The following is a 22,908-nucleotide window of genomic DNA, read 5'->3' on the forward strand; positions in this document are numbered from 1 at the left end:
AAATGGCCGCTTGATGCAAAGCATACTTTCAGCGTTGGAGCAAGAATTCCGTGGTCATGTCATAGAAAGAACGTGTTTCGCGGGTGTTGAGGCTGTTGATGCCTGTATGTCAAGTTGAGGGACACAGGAGCTCTGCGTGTTCGTTTATTTACGTTGATAATATGTACAAGATGTCCTTATATAGATTTTCTTGTCGGTTACATCCGCTTGCATCCATATACATAAATTTATTTATTTATTTATTTATTTATTTATTTATTTATTTATTTATTTATTTATTTATTTATTTATTTATTATGTGTGCTGTTAGTTCTGTGTTGTGCATATATCGAAGCAGTGTTTTGTGGTATCCGTCGTCATGCATCCAATAAAATAACTGAACGTAGCACTGCAGCGGAGGCCGGCTTGCAGCATAGAGAACGGGAACGTTCCGACTACAATCCCATTGCGAGCCTAGAAATCTTCTTAGTAGGCAACGTATCGGCACGGCGGATAGCAACGGCATCGCGGCGGAAAGACAGAGAAATGCTATCCGTAGGAGGGGGCCGCTCAACGGCGCTTACGTCACACGCCGCTGTACCCGTCAGGGCTATCGTGAAAGCGATTTTCGCGATCGGTCTCGACGGAGCAATCAGCGGAGCTGTAGCGCTGGTCTGTGCGTCATGCAGGCCACTATGTCCACACGCGATCCCCGGTGCAGCGAAGTGGTCGTTTGAACACGCGCAGTATTAAATTAAGTAGCGAATAAAGAGAATAAAAAGAATGATAAAGCTATGAGGAAAAGTGAGCTCAAATTACCGCTGGTCTCCAGAACGAGCTCCAGCGTCTTCGTGCTCTCTTACTCCGAGAAAAACCCCGCTGTGTGACAGCACGCAAGAAGTCACGTTCGCTGACTGTATATATATATATATATATATATATATATATATATATATATATATATATATATATATATATATATATATTGCCGCGTCTGATGTATACCTCTACAGCCGCGCTCGTTCATGACTCGTTCTCTGCGCAACAAGGCAATGAAACAGTTAGTGGTACCTGAATAACCCGAGTGAAAAAATGTACGTCATCACGAGAGCTTGAGAGCGCTGCTGTGCGGTAGCGCCATAGAGGCTCCCGCTAAAGTTAGCATTTACAGTAACTCTAGTAGCGGATGGGCGCAGTCATGTGGTTGTATTTCATCTTACGCGGGTTTATTTGAACGTCGGGAAAAATCACCGCTCAACACGTACGTTGTCACAAAAAATAGGATCTGTTGTTTTAGAATGTTCTCTACAACGTAACGAAACGCACTTGGCCCTAAAGAGAATATTTAAAATTTTACGTAATTGATCTGAGTTAATTCAATAATTAATCGCGATACCAAAATACCCTAACGAGCGCCACAGAACGACAAAGAATGTGTTGTTGGTTTCGTACATTTGCGGTTAACCATTCTCTTTTTTAATATTCGGTTCTAGATACGTGAAACGCCCTGCATAGTTCACGGACATGCACACGTATGTGTATGTTCAATATGATAAGAACGTTACTCCATAGCCTTCGGAACGTTCACGTTTATGGTAGCATGCTTCTTTTCAACGTGAAAAAAAACCGCTAATCACGTCAGGTACGAAGCACAAGTTAAAAAATGTCTGATTACAGTAATAAATAGAGACCGGATTTTAGGCAAAATGCTCATTTTGTACCTTGCGCTCCTATTGCGCCACTTTGATATATGAGCGTGAATTAGAGGCTAAAGAAGGCTTTTATAGTGTTTCTATAGTGCCTATAAAGGCCTATTTTGGGCGTTCGTGCCTAAATGCACGTAAATACCTGTAAATACCTATATCAAAATTGGCGCCTATATAAACACTATTTATACTGAAATTTCGCTTTCGGGTGCAGTTTGAAGTCGTTATTCATGTTACCGGACAATACTGACTGGTCGGAACTGTATGGAGTTCAACCTACTCCTCTTGTTCAACCAACCATAGGCGTGCGCAGGGTTCACCATCAGGGGGGGGGGGGGCAAAGGTTCATCACAGCGCCTCCCCACCCTACTAAGTCAATGTATGGGGCATATTTTGCGCCCCCCCCCACCTCTTAGACGACTAGAAGGGTCAATGTACGAGGCAGATTTTGCGGCCCCCCTCTTAGGTGATTAGGGGGACAGCCGCCCCCCCTGCGCCCCCCCCCCCCAATGCGCACGCCTATGCAACCAACCCCCGGAAAACAAAAGCCAAGACCGTGTTGCTGAAGGCACCTTCTCAAGTGCGCTCGTTCAAGAAGTGGCCGTACGTACCCATTCCGCCAGAGAATTCCGCCAACGTGGTCACACGTTGGCGAACATGACTAAATGCTGTTGGGTATTACAACTGCTACTTTTCGGACATCAAGTTCGGCGTTAACGGCTTCTCAGGTGACGAAAGTGCTACAGTCAGGAAGGCTGAAGCTGTCCTCGCTGTAGATAGCCTCCAGGGAGACCTGACATATTCGTGCGCTAATCTCACGTATCTCGCAATCACTATCAAGAAACTTTAACGTTTGGCAGAAATTCTAATTGCGAACATTGCGGTAATTCTTGATGCACAGCAAAGAATCGCCACCGTTTCTGAAGGACCAGTGGCCGAAAAGGCACGTACCAAGTTGCAATTGATCTTGGACAAGAACGAGGGATTTTTTGTGCTTAGAGATGTTTCAGGAGCACTCTAGGATCCCAGTGTCGGTTAAGCCATCGAATATTCCCAAGTTCAACTATACGCTTCCATAACACCTGTCCACGTCGAGCGTTCCTTCTCAGCGTGCTAGCTTATTTTCAGTGACAAGAGGCACAATTTCAAATCCAAATATCGGTAGAGTAGGGTGTAGTTTGCTATTTTTCCCACAATTTTCACAGTGATTGATAGACTACTTTCAGCGTGCCCTCCAAAGAGATTCCTTCAAATATGCGCACTTCAAATGGGCGGAAGTGTATTTGGAAGTGTTGGGACGCCTTGCCTGTATACAATTCGGATAATGTTATCCTCATGTAAGAACACGTTAATTTCTTAATAAATCATCGTCTGTATCGCATGTATTATACATCTGTTTTTGTTGTGTCTTAATTTAATTGCTCCGTCAGACATAAAGTAGCGTATTTTAAATCAGTATTTCTAGCTCTCAAGTATTGTTTATTGTCATGTATGTTTCGCTATGTGTGACGCTCGTGTAAGCGACAGTGGCCGTTAAACATGAATCTGAGCAGTGTGTTTGTTGAAAGTCAATTGGTCATCATTAGTCCAGCAGTCTTATAGGATCGATGTATCTTGTGCCCCGGAATGCCATTGTGGCCAAGCAGAAGAAAATGTTCGCCATATTCTTTTGGAGTGCGTTAAATACGCGAATGAAAGAGAAAAATTAAAGAAAAAATTAGCAAGTTTGGACAGACGGCCCCTCACATTAAAGAAATTACTTGGACCATGGCCTGAGATGCATCTTCAGAAAAAGGCGAACATCTTCCTGACAGATTTTTTAGTGGAGACCAGACTGGAGAAGCGCCTGTGATAGACAGCCAGGGATTGATTTATATGAAAGGTGTTAGTGCATATACTGATAGTAGAAAAGGAAGGTGTGCGGGTGAACAGTTTATGACAGTGTGAACTGCTGCAAGCAAACTGTGTATTGGTATGATATTTGAAGTGGTTTCAGTGTGCGGATTGTTCATGTTTAGGTACCGTTCAGTATTATTTTTTTTCGCTGCATAACTTCGTGATATGGAGTAGCCGAGGCAATATGGACCTCAACCTCTCCACAGCAAAACAGTTAGAACAGAACAGAACAGTCTTATAGGACTATTGCACGGTCATGTTCAACTGTTGGCGCCTTTGCGCCATCACAAACAATAACATTTTGTTTTTGTCGTAGATACAGGTCACGCACGTCTTCGCTTGAAATCATTTGCATTTATGTAAAAACTTATTGTGCCTATATTTACGAAGTTGGGGGCCTAGAACGTTGTTTAGCCTGCCCATTTTTGGCGCCTAAAACGCGCTTTTTTAGTGCCTAATAACCCAGCCTCTAATAATAAGTAATACAATGTGCCATATCTGCTGGTTTCTCCCCCACCTGGTCTTGTCCTTGACTCCTTGACTGCTGCTTAGACCAATATTTTTCAAAATGACAACAAAGGTTTCATCATTCAAGTAAAAAGATGCTCGAACATAAGGACACGTTTACAAGAGAGGGAACGGGTCTTGTTCACAAAAGGGTCTTGTTAACATGTCTTTTTATTCGCGCATCCTTTTACTTCCAAAGATGCATAACACACTAGGCCATGAACGGGATCTACACTGTAGGTTTCATCGTTTCACCTGCAGTCAGCATTGTCTATACTCTATAGCATCAGACACTCTTCTTGGAGAAGATGCACAAACTTTCTGAGGGCGAAAGAGAAAAGGAAAAGGTGTGTACAACACCACAAGTGCACCAATGCTATGCGCCTCTACGTTCGTGGGTAGCATCATTTCTCTTTTTCAGAAGTCTGTTATTCAGTACAGTCCGCCGCGGTGGTATAGTGGTTACGTTGCTCGACTGCTGACGCGAAGGTCGCGGGTTCGACACACGCTGCAGCGGTCGCATTTCGATGGAGGAGACATGCTCGAAGTCCGTGTACTGTGTGATGTCAGCGCACGTTAAAGAGCATCATATGCTCAAAATTTCTGTAGCTCTGCACTGCAGCTTGCCTCATAATCATGTCGTAGTTTCGGCTCGTGAAACTCCATATATTATTTATTATTGCTGTCTAGTACAGTCAGCCGAAGGCGCTTACGTACCCAGGAATGGCATCAAGATCCCAGCTCGTGCAACGTAATGTGGTGTTATCTTCTAACACAGATATGCGAGAGCCTTTGTTTGGCCGAAAACGTGTGAAAATGAAATTTTATTTCAGGAAATCATCACAAACACATCATCATTTCAAAACGACCACGCAGCCAAACTGTGCCTAGAAAAGATTATATATCACATGAATGTTGGGGAACCTGTCGCGTTTGTTCGTCTGCTATAATTTTGACTGTGTGCGCTTAGCTTCATGTAACCAGAGGCACAGCTTTTCAACAAGGCGGCGCGGTGATAACGATGCGTTCTAGCCCGGTGTTACACATCTTAAATCATCCAATCATCCAAGCAACTTCGATCGTATCCCTCCATGCATAATGCTGAAGACGCGAACATGCACGAAACTCGGTTTGTGCGTTGGGGGCCACGCTGCGCTGAAATAGAAAAATCAACCTTCCCCCCACCCCCCGCAATATTCCATAGACACACACATTTGTACCAGAGTATCTGTATATAATCTAACTTGCGACTGAGATGAACACGAAGGTCGAAGTCCACGTACATTCGTGCACCACGGGCAACTAAGTGCTCTCCGGGGCGCCCGAGAACGAACCCAGGGGCCAACATTACGATTCACGAAACACCGAGTCCTTTATGTAGTAGCTAAGCGCTGTCCAGCTTACTACCGAGGCAAACGTCCTTCCAGAAGACGTTCCAGTTTGTGTCGGGCGCCGTGCCGCCGTACTCCTTGGGAAGTATGCTCACAGGAATGTCGCTCTGGATCCCGCTCACGTGTTTTCCGTGAAGGCGGACCTGCGGTGATACACGAGGGAAATCAGCTTCGAAGAGTCCACGCGTGGGACTCCGTACTAAAGCACTGCACGGGCCGTGATTCTAGGCCCGGGCCCACTCGTTCAAGTTTACCCGCCCGTACCCGGCCCGGTGACTCAAAGCGAGGCCCGGGCCCGGCCCGAACCCGAGAAAATCTTTCGCTTACCCGGGCCGGCCCGACCCGACCGCACATCGGGCCCGACATAGGCCCGAGCGAATAATCTAGGTGGTGTTGCCCGTACATGGAATCGACAGCAAGACGTTTCAAGTGACAAATTTCTACTCTTTGTTCGTGCATGTTTCGCTAACAATTATACTTTAACCTACGGTAATTTCTTGTAAAAAGCGGCTCACGGTCAAAATATGTAGCTGAGCGGGGGTATGATGAACGTTTGTTCGGGCGCCTATTTTTTCTGCAAATAGAGTTAGGATCATCAAGAGCGTTTTGTAGCAGATATTGACAGAAAGTGATGGACAGAATGAGCTCAGTTTCAATAGGGAGCGCAATATTTGTTTTTATTGCACGCTCTATTGAAATTTAAAGCATGCTCTAACGAAAAAATGAATCGCGCACTCTTCTGGAGAAGTAGCGCCTGTCTTCATCGTAGTAGCGCCTTGCCACAGCAAGAGAAATAGACGAAAAAAGCCATATTTATTACTTTCGTTGTAAGTACACTATCCTAGATAAAAATTATAACGAACCGCGTGTACCACGCGTACTTTTAGTGATACCCAAAGGGAGAAAAAAAGCTATTTGTCAAAGCATACTTTTCATATATCACACCACTGCTGGTACAGTTATTTTTTTGTGTGTGGCATAGTTTATAGTTTATTTTTTCACATGTTATTCTCCCAAAAATTAAATTATGAAGAGATTCCTGCTTTAAGCACGCAATGCGCTGTTGCATCACATATCCAGCCGCGCTAAAGTTTCTTGCGCCGCTTGCGCCGCAGGGGCGCACATCTGTCTTGCGGATTGTGAAGGCGTCAGCAGCCGTTCTTACCTTCCACCACTGGACAAATTTAGGATATATTTGTGGACCTCTGCAGAATGAATATAGTAGCTGTCCACCTCATCCCTTCATTTCTCTCGTTTCCGAACAACGTGCCACTCTTCAATATTATGTTTAAAACTCCTCCTTGAGGGCTTCTTCCAGTTCTCAGCAGTGTATGTTATGCACGGTTTGCACTATGCTGTTTTTTTTCTTTTTTCATGTTCTAATGGGTGTATGCCTTCCTAACGATGTTGTACCGGCAGAAGGTGGCCATTGGGCTACGCGGGTAAGACTGGCTGGAGATGGACGAAGCGATTTCGGTCTATTTTCGGGGTTCGTTCCAGTTTGGTAATAAATGCGCGACTTCTCGACGCTTACTCATTGGGTGAATGTGGTTCGACGTAAGGGGGACATCACCCGGTACGGTGGACCTATGCTAATCCTGCACATTTCAACTCAGTTGCGGCAGTATCATGTAGCTCTCTCGGGCTGCATGCGGCCCGCCGATCTCTCGCTACTGTTTTCGTCCAATTCTTTTTTTATTTTCTTTATCGTTCCGGGGCTACAGAGGCGTGACAGGTCCAAAGACTTTTCTTTTTCGTGAGGCACCCCCTGCGGTCACCATGTGTTGATACATAACCGTGAAACAAAACGATATTTCAGAATCGGCGGCCAGATTTTAGTCCATTTGGAAATAGGTATCTATATGTTGTTGGAATCCAGCCGCCAAATCCCGTTCAGTAACGACCCATATATGAGATACGGGAAAGGTCTACTTTCAAATGGCAACGTGAACATACATTTTGTCCCCCCCGATCCCCGCTCCTACCTTCGTCACTGTCTTGGCCCTGGCGGGAGTAAATTTTCGTGCGGCCCGTTAGCTGAAGTGAGTTCGACAACCCTGATATAGCGAAACAAGACGAAAGCTCAGAGGTTAACAATGTGGGAACACAAAGCAGGCTGTGCATATCTATCTCGCGTCACATGACCACTGGGAGCCGTGAAGGAAAAAAAAAAAAGCCGGCAGATCCCACGCATTGTGGGAATCGATGTAATGCGAAGCAGCCAGCAAAGAGCTGCATACATCGTCTTGTATGTCATTGAGGAAAATGCGTGTCATGGTTTTCATGTTAACTCCTATTATTTATGTTCGTCACACAGTAACGTCGCGCAATACCAACTTCGGGGCCGATCCAGCTAGAGAAACGGCCGCCAGCGCCCCATGAGCGTGGCACGTAAGTCATGCTGTACATGACATGCGCGTCATGATTTTCATGTTAACTCGTGTTTTTATGTTCGTCACACAGTCACGTCGCGCAAAACCAATTCCCGGGTAGATCAAGCTAGCGAAACGGCCGCCAGCGCGCCATGATCGTGGCACGCAAGTCATGCTGTACATGACATGCGTGTCATGATTTTCATGTTAACTCGTGTTATTTATGTTCGTTATACAGTCACGTCACAAGATACCAATTTTGGTGTTATAAATCTAGCGAAACCGCCGCCAGCGCCCCATGAGCATGGCACGTAAGTCATGCTGTATATGACATGCGAGTCATGATTGTCATGTTAACTCGTGTTATTATGTTCGTCACATAGTCACGTCGCGCAATACCAATTTCGGGGTAGATCAAGCTAGCGAAACGGCCGCCAGCGCCCCATGAGCGTGGCACGTAAGTCATGCTGTACGTGACATGCGTGTCATGATTTTCATGTTAACTCATGTTTTTTATGTTCGCCACACAGTCACGTCGCGCAATACCAATTTCGGGGTAGAGCAAGCTAGCGAAATGGCCGCCAGCGCTCCATGAGCGTGGCACGTAAGTCATGCTGTACATGACATGCGTGTCATGACTTTCATGTTAACTCGCGTTATTTATGTTCGTTACACAGTCACGTCACAAGATACCAATTTTGGTGTATATAAATCTAGCGAAACCGCCGCCAGCGCCCCATGAGCGTGGCACGTAAGTCATGTTGTACATGACATGCGTGTCATGATTTTCATGTTAACTCGTGTTATTTATGTTCGTTACACAGTCACGTCGCGCAAAACCAATTCCCGGGTAGATCAAGCTAGCGAAGCCGCCGCCAGCGCCCCATGAGCGTGGCACGTAAGTCATGCTGTGCATGACATGCGAGTCATGATTGTCGTGTTAAGTCGTGTTTTTATGTTCGTCACACAGTCACGTCACAAGATACCAATTTTGGTGTATATAAATCTAGCGAAACCGCCGCCAGCGCCCCATGAGCGTGGCACGTAAGTCATGCTGTACATGACATGCGTGTCATGATTTTCATGTTAACTCGTGTTATTTGTGTTCGTTACACAGTCACGTCACGCAATACCAATTTCGGGGTAGGTCAAGCTAGCGAAACCTCCGCCAGCGCCCCATGAGCGTGGCACGTAAGTCATGCTGTACATGACATGCGTGTCATGATTTTCATGTTAACTCGTGTTTTTATGTTCGTCACACAATCACGTCGCGCAATACCAATTTCGTGGTAGATCAAGTTAGCGAGACTGCCGTCAGCGCCCCATGAGTGTGCCACGTAAGTCATGCTGTACATGACATGCGTGTCATGATTTTCATGTTAACTCGTGTTATTTAAGTTCGTCACACAGTGACGTCGCAAGGTACCAATTTTGGTGTATATCAAACTAGCGAAACGGCCGCCAGCGCACCATGAGCGTAGCATGTAAATCATGCTGTACATGACATGCGTGTCATGATTTTCATGTTATGACTTGTCATTTATGTTCGTCATACAGTCATGTTACGCCATACCAATTTTGGTGCACATTGGATGAACCAAGCGAGTAGGAGAGCACAAAGTCGTAGGCGGCTAGATAGTTAGATAGATAGATAGATACGCTCAAAGTCGCAGAAGTTCGCTAAGAAATGCTTCGCATTTAAAAGAATGGGTCTTTATAGGGATTCTGTGTAACAATACCCCGCGCAGTCCTTGCGTTTTAGTTAAGGGCTGGGGCGTCTCGTCTGTTTACTTTTAGCTCGCCCATTTCAGATAAATCAGGTAGCCCCATATGCAAGAAGCAAGAGTAGTTCATTACTTGACCCTCAGAAAACTTCTTCAAATAGCCTGCCCCAGATAAAAAAAAAACGTTTTTTTTTGTTTTTCGAGATAAAATGTGGAACATACGTACATGCACAGCGTATGTGTAATAACCTTAAAGGGAAACTAAAGAGAAAAACGATTTGTGTATTACCAATTACCCTTTTAAAATTCCAATATCACGCTCGCCGCGACAAGACTCTTGGTAAGCGAGAATACGAGCAAATATAAAATGCGCGTAGTGACGCCACCTTGAAATTCGCGCAGCAAGCGCCGTGACGTCATAGATTCCGACGGCGTCTACGGGGCCTACGTAGTTCCTAATCGGCAAAAATGAAGTACATTGACCTCAGGGGGAGTCATACATACATCAACAGACAAAATTTCAGAAAATTTTGTTGAGCGAATGTCGCCAAAATAGACTAATACACTTTGAAATCCATGACGGGCCACGCAGAGATTTCGGAGCGAAATTTAAAAATGGAACTTTGAAATAGATTTTTTTTTCGCTATAAATAAACTTATAATGATGAAATTAATGACATTCGAGTTCTCAGAGTACACTTTATCAGCCTAAACCGATTCAGTGTTTCACTTTAGTGTCCCTTTAAGAACTGAGCAAGGTTAAGCCCGGCCCGACCCGAGCCCGCCACCTCAAACCCGGGCCCGGCCCTAAGCCCGGAGCTCCAGGCCCGAGCCTGGCCCAGGCCCGCCATGAAAACTACTTTACCCGGCCCGGCCCGGCCCACGAGCCGGGCCGGGCTCGGGTTTTCGGGTAGGCCCGAGCCCGTGCAATGCTCTACTCCGTACTGATAATTTGTTCCCGATTTCATGACCCTGCGTAAAACCCACGTATGACCGCGGCGCCGTCTTTCGGCGCAAAGTGATTGTCTTGAGACATAATTGCCACCAAGCGAGAGAGGGAGAATGCAGCAGTGCAGAGAGCTTAAAAAGACCTTGTCCCGCTTGCCACACGACACGTAGGAAGGAGAATTAGGTCGTAAAAGAGAGAGAGAGAGAGAAAGGGATGCATTAGTGCAGACGATTCACAATACACATTTACAGTGCAGCATAGGTACGGACAATCACGTAAGTGAGTTGCCGATAAAAAGACACACAACGCATTCTCATCCAGAGTATATACAGGCGTCGAGCGATCATATGAACATGATATCATCTCGATCATTTAAGGCCCAACCGCATGCACGTGACTTTCGAGCGACAGCGACAAACGGGCTTCAAGTATCTTGGTTGCTCGACTGAAAACTATCGCGTGTACGCAGGTAAATTGCGAAAAAGAAATAAAAAGTAGATGATTGACAACACGCTAAATTTATTATCGTCTTGTAGGAGATAAGGAAGCCATAAAAGCGTTTCGTGACCTTTTTTTTTTTTTTGCAATGTTTTGTTTAACCGCGACAGTAGTATCTGGTGTGGCCTCGACGGGGCGCCCGGAAGCGTACGATACTACGTCGCACTTTGCATACTGCGTTATTATAGGGTTAGTTCACGAGGCGTATCTCGACAACGTTTCCTCTTGCGGTCATGGAACGTTAAAGAAAAGCCCAGCGCCTCACATCGCTGCCTCGCAAGGAGAAGGGCTACCTCACACGATGACGATGTTGACATTGCAGCAAGCTACCACCGAAACATCAAAATAAACCGTCGATAACAAGATTAACGACAAAATACAGCGGCTGCCACACTCTCCGCGCGTGAGATATGGCTGTAAAGAAAGTAGTCTATATCTTGCATTCGTTGAAGTACGCGCCGATAAGAAGCATCAAGAGCAAATTGCAACCGAAGCGAGGATCAGGGATGATGCGATGTTGCCGGAAATCGTCATGCTCACTTCCGCGCGACAAGCGATTTTTAATACGAAAGTGTTTTATGCCGGGGTTCACAACGGCACCACTGACGCATTTCCGTCACGGATATGACGTTGTAAAGTATGAAGACTAACATATGACAAAGCAAAAACTTAGAAGAAAAAGTTCCGTCACCCGGAGTCGAACTTACGACCCCTCGATCCCCATGCAGCGCGCAGCGCAAAACGATTCCGCCACAGACGTCACGTTCTCCGTTATACTAACGGCGTTCTATTTATATACACCATTTGCCGGTGGCAGTACTCAAAGATCGGTAGTACATCAGCTTGTCTTCGTTATCACTAGCGAGATGGCGCGAAGGGCTCGCAGAGCGCGCTTTAAAAGTCGCCGCCCCACGCGTCGCGATGAGCGCGCACAGGGCGTGGCCGATCGTGCGCGCGCGCTTATCTGTGATGGCGGTGGTTTGCGTTGAAGCTACAAGTTTGCGTTGAAGCTACAGAGAGCACGAAGGTCACTTCGCTCACTGCAGCGGCCGCTTTTGCGAAATGAGCGCGCTGCTCACAAACAAATAAGGTACAACTGTGACTGTTCGCGCTCATCCTGTGTACGCTTGTGCGTTCGTTTCGGGCGTTCTCCTTTGTATTTGACCAGCGCGCTTTAACTGTCGAGTTGTGACAGTTGTTAGTTCGCTCTCATCCTGTGTATGTTCGTTCCGTGCGTCCTTTCTGCTTGAGCAGCGGGTTGCAAGTTTCGAGCTGCTTGCCGTTCTTCAAATAAAAGCAGAGCGCGAAAAAGACGGGACACAAGAGACAAGAAGACGGGACGGGCGCTTTTATTTGTAGACAATGCACCAACTCGCCCAGCAACGCGTTCTATTGCCGTTCTTCGCGTGAGATTACAATTTGTTGCTATAGCATTCATTCCTTCGTCTTCGGGGCAAAACAATGCAGAACAAACGCTCAACTACGTCTGTGAAGACACGTTTTACTTTCGTGTTATACCGATTCCTATGACGGAGGGATCAGCCATGTTTTTTTCTGGCTTCCCAGAAACCCGCGACGCGGCAAGCGACGGCGATGTATGGCCCTCCGCGACAGCAAATCCCGTCGCTCGTCGCCGTCGCTAGAAAATCGCGTGCATGTGGTTGGACCTTTAAGCATGATGTTATTTCCATATATGACTGCTAATTCGTCTTAACAACGAAGCTTACCGCTTTGACAGACTCTTCCTTCAGGAACGGTCTCGCTATCTTGAAGGCTGCATCAAAAGCCGCAGGCTGTCTCATTATGTGACCTTCGTTTGTTACAACGGGCAGGCAGTTCTGTAAAACAAATAAAACACAAGCGGCGTTAATGAGATTGAATCGACCAACCGACGAAGGATAACTATGTTTGGACCGATAACTCGCGATTGTATACTCTCAATCACGCTTGTCTAGAGCGGCCAGTCGGCTTTTTATAAAAATATGCAGAGACCGGCGCCGTAATGACACCAAAAATAGTCATACCAGCGTGCTAGGTCCTTGTGCTATATAACCGAACGCCGCCCCGAGTGACGCAGAGCATATGCACTCTACAAGACTCTTATCGGCACGTCCAGACAAAACACTCGTCGCTTCGGTTCTACACCTATCTATCCGCATGCCTTGTTGTGTAGTCTATTGTCCAATAAAGCAGCATGCAGGCACTCCGTCGAACGTACATTATCTATACTCCCAACCAAAATTAAACAATGTCCGTTGCTGAGGCCTTTTATCTGAGGTCATTTGTACTGGACGGGCGACTCAGAGAAATGACACTTTTTTCCGTGAAAGTCATGTATACGCCCGCCACATTTCATATTTTACCGATGAGGACATTCGAAATTGCCTTGTTGCGTTTCATTATTAAACACATTATAGCTAGGTTCAACCACCCTTCATGTATGTTCATGCGTGTACACATGCACAGGTAAAATTAAAGAAGTTCCGGGAGAGGGAGTTGCATCCACCAGCACCTCCCCTACCACCAGGCTATGCCATTGCATCCCCCATAGATCCTACCTGAATGAGTTGTGTTTTTCTACGTGCCGAAACCACGATACGATTACGAGGTACGCCATAAAGTGAAATATCAGGCTAATTTTTTCTCCACCTGGAGTTCTATAAACTTTTACCCAAATCTTAGCGCACGCACGGTTTTTCATTTGCGTCGTAATGCGTCCGCCATGGCCGGGAAACGAACCCGCGTCCTTTAGCTTTTCAACGAAACGCCTCAGCCGCTAAGCAGCGGCGCATCGGGTCGTACCTGCATGTAGTGGAGTAAATCTTTGGTGCGGCGGAGTTCGACGTGCTTCACACACAGCAAGGTGAAGTCTTCGAAGTCGTTCACCATCGAAAAGCCCAGCGTCTGGGCTTCGGGGCACATGGACACGTGCTCGAGACAAAACACCATCGCTTGCACGAGCTGCAGGTTGCTCTGCTTGGGTGGCTTCCATTTGCCTGTATGGTTTCAAAATGAGTGTGGTTAGTCAAGACCGAAAGCAAACTTATTCGAAGACAAGAGAGTGATAAACCTGGACCACAATGCATTTCGCTTAAAGGGGTACTGACATGAAAATTTTCAGTTGTCGCTATTTTGCGTCAAATGAACGGCCCAGCCCACAAGAGCCTAGAAAAGGTAGTGCTAAGCGCGAGTGCACCCTGAAAAAGTAATTACAGTATGTTTTTAAAAGCTAGTTTCGATTCCTACTGTGCCCTGACGTCACAACACGGTATGAGTTTCTCGTCACGTGCTGGCACAATATATAGTCACGTTTCCACGGCCGCTCTGCACCATGGCTCCGTTGGTGACGCACAAGCTGCCACTTTGTATGCTTTGGTGACGCACAAGCGGCCATTTTGGAAGTTTTGGTACCTGAAGTCATCACAACTAGCCAGACTGCTGAGTGAAGTCAGCAGAAATAGTACTGTAGCCTGACGTCAAGTTAGTGTCGATGTCAATAGGTGCGCCACGGAAAATTTGACTTTGATATCAAAAGAAAATATCAGCATTTGCTGAGCTTCACACTTGCTCAGAGCGGTCTCTGCATACAGGAGATTTGTATGGCAGAGTAAGCTCGCCTTCGAAAAAAGGTGTCAATACCCCTTTAAGTTAACCCTCTAATGCCCGATGTAATAATTATTGCCGTTTTATAGGTCCCAAACCCACGATATGATTATGAGAGACGCCTTAGTGGAGGCCTCCGGGAATTTCTACCACCTGCGGTTCTTTAACGTGCACCTAAATCTAAGCAAACGGGCCTCTAGCACTTTGCCTACATCGAAATGCTGTCGCCGCGGACGGGATTCGATCCCGCGACCTTCGGTGCAGCAGTCACGCACTATAACAGCCATAACCACTATACCACCGAGGCGGGTGAATGCCCAGTGTAACATGTATTACGCTTCTTTTATAATGCTACATTCTGAGCTATACATTGTAAACGTAATTACAGCCTGTAAATGAGCAACTTTGATAAGCTGGACAGGGTTCTTGTTTGTAGCTAGTTCGGAAAACTAGTTAACTATTGTAATGTAGAAGTTACTACTACAGTGACATGTTATTTTTTCTGGTATGAATATGCTCTCCGCCACCAGTAAGGAAACTGAAAACTTTTGAAGCTCTTGAAATTTTAAAACGTCTTGAAAGCTGCCATTGTGGAACTATGTTTGGGCATTCCAGGGTTGTGGACAAAGAGGGAAGAACTGTCTGGAAAAGATTGATGCGCGAAGCTATGGGCACGACTCTGTGGTTCCTGAACGATGCCTCAGTGTCTGTGTCAAGCCTCCAATGAACTTCTATGCATTCGACGTGGCGCACATTTTGACTAAGCCCGCTTACCTAATGAATGGTCGATCCTACATGTGTGTGCGAATAAATGAGACTTTAATGTTGTCAACGAGCACCTAATAGCATAGAAACAGGTCGACTGGCTCGATAAAAGAGTATACATTCAACAATGCGAATAAGGCGGGATCGAATCCCGGCCGTGGCGGTTGCATTTTCGATGGAGGCGAAAATCTTTGAGGCCCGTGTACTTAGATTTAGGTGCACGTTAAAGAACCTCAGGTGGTTGAAATTTTCGGAGCCCTCCACTACGGCGTCTCTCATAATCATATCGTGGTTTTGGGACGTTAAACGCCTGATATTATTTATAGTTTGAATAAGATTTAAAAACTCATTTTATATTTTGCATCGTTTGATGTGTCCTTCGTGACACCTCGCTTTTCCGGATTTCCATTTGAAACGAACATTACTTCAAAAGCACCTGCAATTGTGATAGGCGTCCTTGTCCGAGTCTTACAGTCAGGCGCGTACTATATTCTGTGAGTGATGGCGGAAACAGACTAGGTGAGGACCCACTCCAATTTGTCTTTGTCTCAGCCTAAAAAGCAAGCGCTTCGCATCAAACACTGCGCAACAAAATGATAAAACAAAGCACAAGTAATGAAAAAGGTATTTTCTCGCCCATTAAATAGGATCTATGTCAAATCAACTTTAAAAGATGAGCGCTACCGCAGGTCATGGTTCGAGCACGGGAATCACAGAAGACGCAAATGCGCCAAAGCTATTGTAACACCGAGTGGTATTTTGGCCTGAAAATAAAATCTATTTCTCGTACAACGCTGCCTGCAAATGAAAATCTGATATTGCGCTTGCTCAGTTATCCGCGCTAGGCTGAGTGCATCTGGAGCCTCTCTGGTGACGTATTCCACACCGCGCCCATCTTTGACAATAAATATAGTATTATGTACCCCAACGGAATGAAAAATGCAATCACACAGGTGCTCATGGTAAGGCACACGTGCCTAAGTGCGTTAGCCTGGCAAGCAGCGACAGCAGCACGCGGGTGCCATGTCCGCGACATAAAAAGGGCAGAACTTGTTCAAGCTATATTAGAATAGACGTACAGTGATCGTAATAATGCAGTCTTACCAAATTTGCAGAACATAATTGGCTTGCCATGCACGTTCCTTTGAGGCAGTATCGTGAAGATGTCTTGGGCTACTTCTCGCATCTTTTCAGGCTCATTGAGTCCTTCGAAGAGCTTCGGAGCGGAGGCTCTGATTGCGCAGTATTTCTTGAGAACGTCCAGCGCCGCATGCGCATCGTATTTACGATACCGCAGGAAGCGCAGCAAGTCGGCAGCGTCAGTCGGAGCGTTGACCAGCTTTTCACCTGCGTCACATTGAAAACCACGTATATTCAGCGTTACTTGGCTCGCTCCGGGTGCCTGGTTACGTGATTAATCGACCAGCATTGATGCGGGGGGTGAGGAGCCTCCCCCCCCCCCCCCAGGAAATGTCGATATTTCATTATTTTTAGGCATATGCATACGCGAACACATACAAACACATGCATGAACATACATAAGGGCGGTAGGACCCCCGAAAAAATGTTTTTCGTGTTCTCTTTTGGTTTATTTAATCGACTAATTTAATTATTATTGATTATCAAAGAAACGTCTGGGTTCATCGAAACGCAGCAATGAAGACCCAAACTGCCTAGTGAAGTAAAGATGGAAAAAGGGCACAAAAAAAATCAGGAGGGCAGACTATGTGAAGTGGTGTCTGTCCGCATTGACAAAATGAAGGCACCTGACAACGACTGCAGATTATTAATTCGCTTCGACGCCCGAGAAAACATCAACTCTCTTCGAGCAGTTCGGGCTGAAGTCTCTTGTAACCAGGGTCCAAGTACTTTTTTTATCGTGGTTGTAAAGCGTTCCGGAGGCTATGCAGAGCAATTTTCTTCGTTTATTAGCCCGAGGACATCCACACAGAAAGTGCATAATCACTTTTAAAGCATAAGTTTCGCACACTGAATTCCTGACCATTCCGGAAAGCCGTAGCTACAAGTCATATACGACTAACGACTTACCTCCCGTCGAGGTAAATGAACGAAATTCGCAAGTATGAGAATGCAGGATGAAGTTCGAAGAAATCTCTGACAAGCTACATTCTCGAAGCAATGGGTAGACGTTGAGGTTTTTGCAAAACGCTGAAGGAATTGCGTCTGCAACCTGTTAAGAAATTAGCAACTACTGACCTTTCCTTACAAATCTAACGGCACTAAACTTGCAAGAGAAAAGCTGTTAAATTGCACCCCCTCTAAGAAAAGCAATAGAATGGTTCGACTAAGGGCAATTACAGGGCTACAGCTTCGAATAATGTGGATGCGAAAACAGACGGGCAGTGAGTTTATTTGGTGTTTCCTGGAGTTGAATGGAATGATCCGCGATCAGAACTGAGATATTTATTCCGGTTAAATAAAACTAGGTGTAGTTTAGAAAATACATCGCGGGATCGAATTCCGGCCGCAGCGGCTGCATTTTCGATGGAGGAGAAAATGTTTGAGGCCCGTGTACTTAGATTTAGGCGCACGTTAAAGAACCCTAGGTGGTCGAAATTTCCGGAGCCCTCCACCACGGCGTCTCTCATCATATCGTGGTTTTGGGACGTTAAACCCCAGGTATTATTATTATTACTTTAGAAAATACAATAAAAGCGATAAAACTTGCTGTGTATTGATGGTCTTTGTTGTTTCAGTACCACGCGCACGTTGCACTTTAACTTGTACTTGTACTTATTTAAGAAACCTTACTGTCGACGTTGAAGAACATTGTGGCTCATGCTTTGCTTGTGCCCCATGTTGTCTGTGTTGTTCGTGGTTTTCTTATTCTCTTTCTTTTTTTTTGCCAGTGATGTTTGTGGGCGAGTGTTGAACTAGAAAGCGCTGTGGTCAATAATATTTCCATTCACATTCACTAGCATGTTCATAAAGTGCGAAATGTAAGAACCGTATTAAGAAAACAATGCAAATTTGTAACTTTTTAAGTCTACTTGCTCGCAGTTATAGCATAAGGATATCATATTTCTTTAAAAGTAAGTCCCACAAGGTTCTGTCGGCGAAACGGCCACATTTTTATCAACGCGAACACTGTGGTTTCACGTGCGTGTCGTGCTGTATTTACGTTTTGTATCCTTTTCCTGCCACAACGGCCACAGCCGTGGAAACGCCAGTGTCCAGGGAGGAGTTGTGTGGGCAGATAACGCAGCCGACGCTCTCGGCAGCGCGATGACCCATAAGATATGAGGTAGAGTATAGATTACGAGGACAAGTGTCGAACACGGACGTGCAAAAGAGAACACAGGGTTCGAATCCTGACAGCGTGAGGATCAATTAGCACCAAGCTCTTAACTGTTATAATCAAATGAATGAGTAGGAATCCGCAGATCAGATCAAGATGTAGAGCTTGAAATGACCAACAGCTTTGTCGAGCAGGGGATATATCCCAAGAGCCAACGCTTCCACAATGAAACGTATCCTTCGTCCGTTTGCATTGACGAACACAAAATTGGTCTCCTTGTAGAAATGCTGTATCGACAACCCTGTGTCGACGACAATTTATCTAAGTCAACGAACATCACTCACGGTTAATGCATTTAGCTGGATTAGTTGGCACTGATTAAATGCTTCCACAATACTAACGAACACGCACAAAGAATACGCAGAACGACACAGAGGTAACCGCTGTACTCCAACTGATTTTTAATCGACATAAAAGACAGATATATACATTTCACTCCGCACACGCAGTTGAAAATCAGTTGGATACCACTTGAGGTCTAGCGGTCGCCCTATGTCGTTCTGTGTACTCTTTGTGTATGTTCGCTAGTATTATGGAAGCAGTCACTCACGACTCCTAACGAGAAAATACACATCCACGGCTATGGTTTACCTTCCAATAGTCTTCTTAGTTCGGCCAGGGACTGCTCGGCCACGCTGTCCAAGGCAACATTTCCTGCTTTCCACGGCAGACACTTTTGGAAACCGGACTCCATCACAACCTTGCTTCGAAGAATGGGCAATTCCGTAAGTCGCTAAGCCATACACAACCACCGACACAGGCTAGCGATGCGCGACAAGGACTGTAGACGTTGTGTCGCGGCTATACTGGCTATACCGAGATTTAATGGCACAAGGTTGTCGACAACGAGCGGAGAGGGCGGAGGCGCGGAGCGTGCGGCTGACTACACAAGGTGTTTTTCAAAGTAGGACTGAGTCGGAGCCGACGCAGCACCGCCGGCACCGCTGCAAACGATTCCGCGTTCAAGGTCGCTGCGAGTTATCACGTGTGAGCTAGACAGCTGCGGTCAACGAACGCCGCAGTACAAGCGGAGATGTTGCACCAACGGAAGTGCGTATGTACGCGTAAAACTGAAGGTCGTTAGGAGAGTTACGCATTGAGGTATTCCGCCAGCAACCATGCACATGTTGAGTACGCTCACAATGGACGATCACGCTGTCGTTATTATTGTGCGCGCGTTTTATTGCGTGCGTATAGGTTACCACAAATATGTAGCTGTGCTCATTTGAGCAGCGTTGTTGGGTGAGCGTAGAAAGGATGTTCATCAGCTAAAGATTCGCGCTTTTTTTTTCTTTTTTGTAGTTTGAAAAGATGTTCGGATAACCTCGCTTATTAAGGGATGTTATGGTGTATTATGAACGAGCGAGTAGCCTCGTATATCTTGCTTATTAATTATGTCCTTCTGAGCGATTGCACTTCAATTCGGCTACGAGTCATCATTTTGTTCATGCACACAGCGGCGTTGCACCTATATATCTCAGGCCTTTAAAGATGCGCCTGTTTCAACCTTATACCTTCCGATACACCCCTCGACTGTACATATACTTGATTGTTTTGTTGGCTTCAAAAGCAGATGCTTGACACTACACATACACACAGACGAGCATAGCAGATTGTACACAACACCGTCCAAACACTTTGGCCGTTAACCAGCGAATCTGAAATGTGCGGCCCGGTGTTTATCACTGGGTTAGTGCCGACAATTCATTAAAGTGTTTTTTCTTTTTCAATTATTGTTTACGCCCGTCCAGACATCTTTAATCGGTGCTTGCCGCCGGTGTGTTCCCTTCTCCATCTTTTAGCGGACCAGTGGTGAGTAGTGTGGCACGTGCCCAATTTCTGTGGCACACACGCGCTAGGGTGAATTTTGGTTTCGCACAGCCTTATACAGATTCGCTGAAAAAAAAAAAATTAATGAATACTGCGCGAATGGCTGAATGGGGAGGACTGTGCAGTCTCCTTTAAATATATATAAATGGTCCAAAAATGCAGGACACGAATAAACAGCGCAGTTGATTTACAAAAAAAAATTGTATAATTTACCTTGCGCTATGTCAAAGACTTGTCTCAAACGACTGCATCTTACCAGCTGTCTGCTTTCTCGCGTTTGTCCACTTCTTGAAGTCTGTAACGAGACCTTAATTTTATGTACCATGGAACGGGATGCTAGCACCTTGCTAATTTTCCAGCCATCGCATTGACATGGCGAATTCATCCATGCGCGAAAGCTGCAACTGTGTAGAGACTATTGAACATCTCTTGTGCCACTGTCCCCAATTTGATGAAGATCGCCGGACTCTCCAGTGTGCCTTGAGTAGACTCGATTATCGGCCCTTTATTGAAGGAAATACCTTGGGAGCCTGGTCTCACAGCAAATCACCTCAGGAAGCCACACGAGCCCTCCTGCAGTACTTGAAAGCAACATCATTGAGCGACCGCCTGTGAAACTCGGCACTGTGTGTGTGATGTGGAATGTGTCTATCCTTCTCTCTCTCTGTTACTCCCGCATTCCACTCCCCATGTATAGGGTAGAAAACTGGACGTATAGTCTAGTTAACCCCCCTGTCTTTCCTATATTCCTTCTCTCTCTTTCTCTCCTGATTATGCGCTGTGTCGTTTGGCTTGCGCACAAACGATGCGCAAAACAAGCACAAGCGAACCGAAAATTCGAAACCGGCGTCGCCATAGAAGCTTTCGTCCTAGATCGAACGTTGTCAAAAGTTATGCACAGTTTGTTTGTGCACTTTAACGCCTTATTTGCGACGGCATGAGCGGGGTTGAAAATCCGGCATCCAGTATTGAAGAAAAAGTTGCAGTGGTTTGTGATGACCATACTTTTCTTTGCGTGCGTGCATGATGACGCGTACTGGAAGATAGCAAAGGACATGTAACATGCGCGCACCATCTTAGCTAATTAACAATGCGTAAACCGAAAGCATACCGCGCTGGCTGGTTTTTCATTTCATTTCTGTTCTCTTCAGAGCTTAAAGTCAGGGGGGTGGGGCTTCCATTTCTTAAGGAGGGCTGTATGTACGTGTGTATGTATGTATAGGTCGCCGCCCTCCAATGAAGGGAGACTTTAATCCCTGGTTCTCTCTCTTTCTCTTTTTTTTTACTTTTATTTTTACATGATCTGGCGTTTTCCAAAAATATTCATTTCTTGCATTTTCTCGCAGTTATAATCGCCTTATCTCTTCTTTTACTAAAAAATCGAAATCTACTTTTAAAAAGCTACAAGTATTAACCTTCGCGTAATGCGAAGGTTGTCAGTTCTACCCCCACCGGCGGTGATTTTAATAGATCGTTCTTTTATCTCATAATTAATATACTCCAATGAAAAACTACAGTTAACGCCCCCATACCTTCATTCGCTTCATTTCATCTTGGCTTCAAATAATTGTGTCTGACCAAGAAACAGGCCCCTTCGTTCGGTAATCGCAGTTATCAGCGGCTTTACCGTTGTTCCGTGCAATACAAAGTTGACTGCTATGCACGTGGCAGTAGTAGCATCCCTTTATGCGGGGAGAATGCGGATATGCGGATTTCCCGACACCGCCTCTTCAAGTTTAGCGTAGCACAGCCATCATGTGGCACGTGACAATGTTACGAAGTCCATCTCAGCTGTTAATGTGTCATTATAACACTCACTTTGACTGGAATAAATATGTATTATCGTTGATGTAGTAAGCAGCCGTGCAATCATTACAACCATCATTAACAATAATCACCTCATACTCAGGCCCGTCCACTCCCCCTTTTAGAAAAAGCTGGATCCACACGTGTGTCATTTCAAACTTCATTGGCTAGTTTATACTGACCTTCCGACTGAAGCAGCTTGATTTTGCTGTTTCTGTACATGAGACGGTACGCATGTAGGCAAGCAAAGAGAATTCCCTTTTGATGTCTCACATTTATCTGAGACAGCCTCGTGTTCCTACGCCGGCATTTCGGAGTTGGGCAATCATTCAGGGGCGCACGCATCCCGTACACACATCACGCCTTTACGCACGCTCGACTACACCGGAAATAAGCACGAATAACGCGGAAACCCGAGGGATCATTCCGCATACCCCAGAACTGCATATGCTACATTCAATGAATCGCCTCGCCTTGAATACAGCTATAAAGGATCTTGAACGCGGTAAGGTCTTCGATTCATATGCTTCCGCTTTCATCGCATTTGAAGTCGTGTCCTCGCG

The 22,908-nt window shown here is 45.7% G+C and overlaps 1 protein-coding gene across 1 annotated transcript; it reads right to left on the reverse strand.

Annotated features, from left to right (window-relative positions):
• Nucleotides 1-4,893: 4,893 nt before the first annotated feature.
• Nucleotides 4,894-19,568, reverse strand: LOC119393814 (alpha-tocopherol transfer protein-like). Its single transcript, XM_037660993.2, has 5 exons — nt 19,301-19,568; nt 16,495-16,737; nt 13,825-14,018; nt 12,750-12,860; nt 4,894-5,622 (listed from the first exon to the last, which is right to left on the reverse strand). Exons 1-5 carry the CDS (start codon nt 19,401-19,403, stop codon nt 5,473-5,475), a joined length of 801 nt encoding a protein of 266 aa, XP_037516921.1. The 5' UTR covers nt 19,404-19,568; the 3' UTR covers nt 4,894-5,472.
• Nucleotides 19,569-22,908: the final 3,340 nt, after the last annotated feature.

Source organism: Rhipicephalus sanguineus, chromosome 5, assembly GCF_013339695.2.
Source record: "Rhipicephalus sanguineus isolate Rsan-2018 chromosome 5, BIME_Rsan_1.4, whole genome shotgun sequence".
NCBI lineage: Eukaryota > Metazoa > Arthropoda > Arachnida > Ixodida > Ixodidae > Rhipicephalus > Rhipicephalus sanguineus.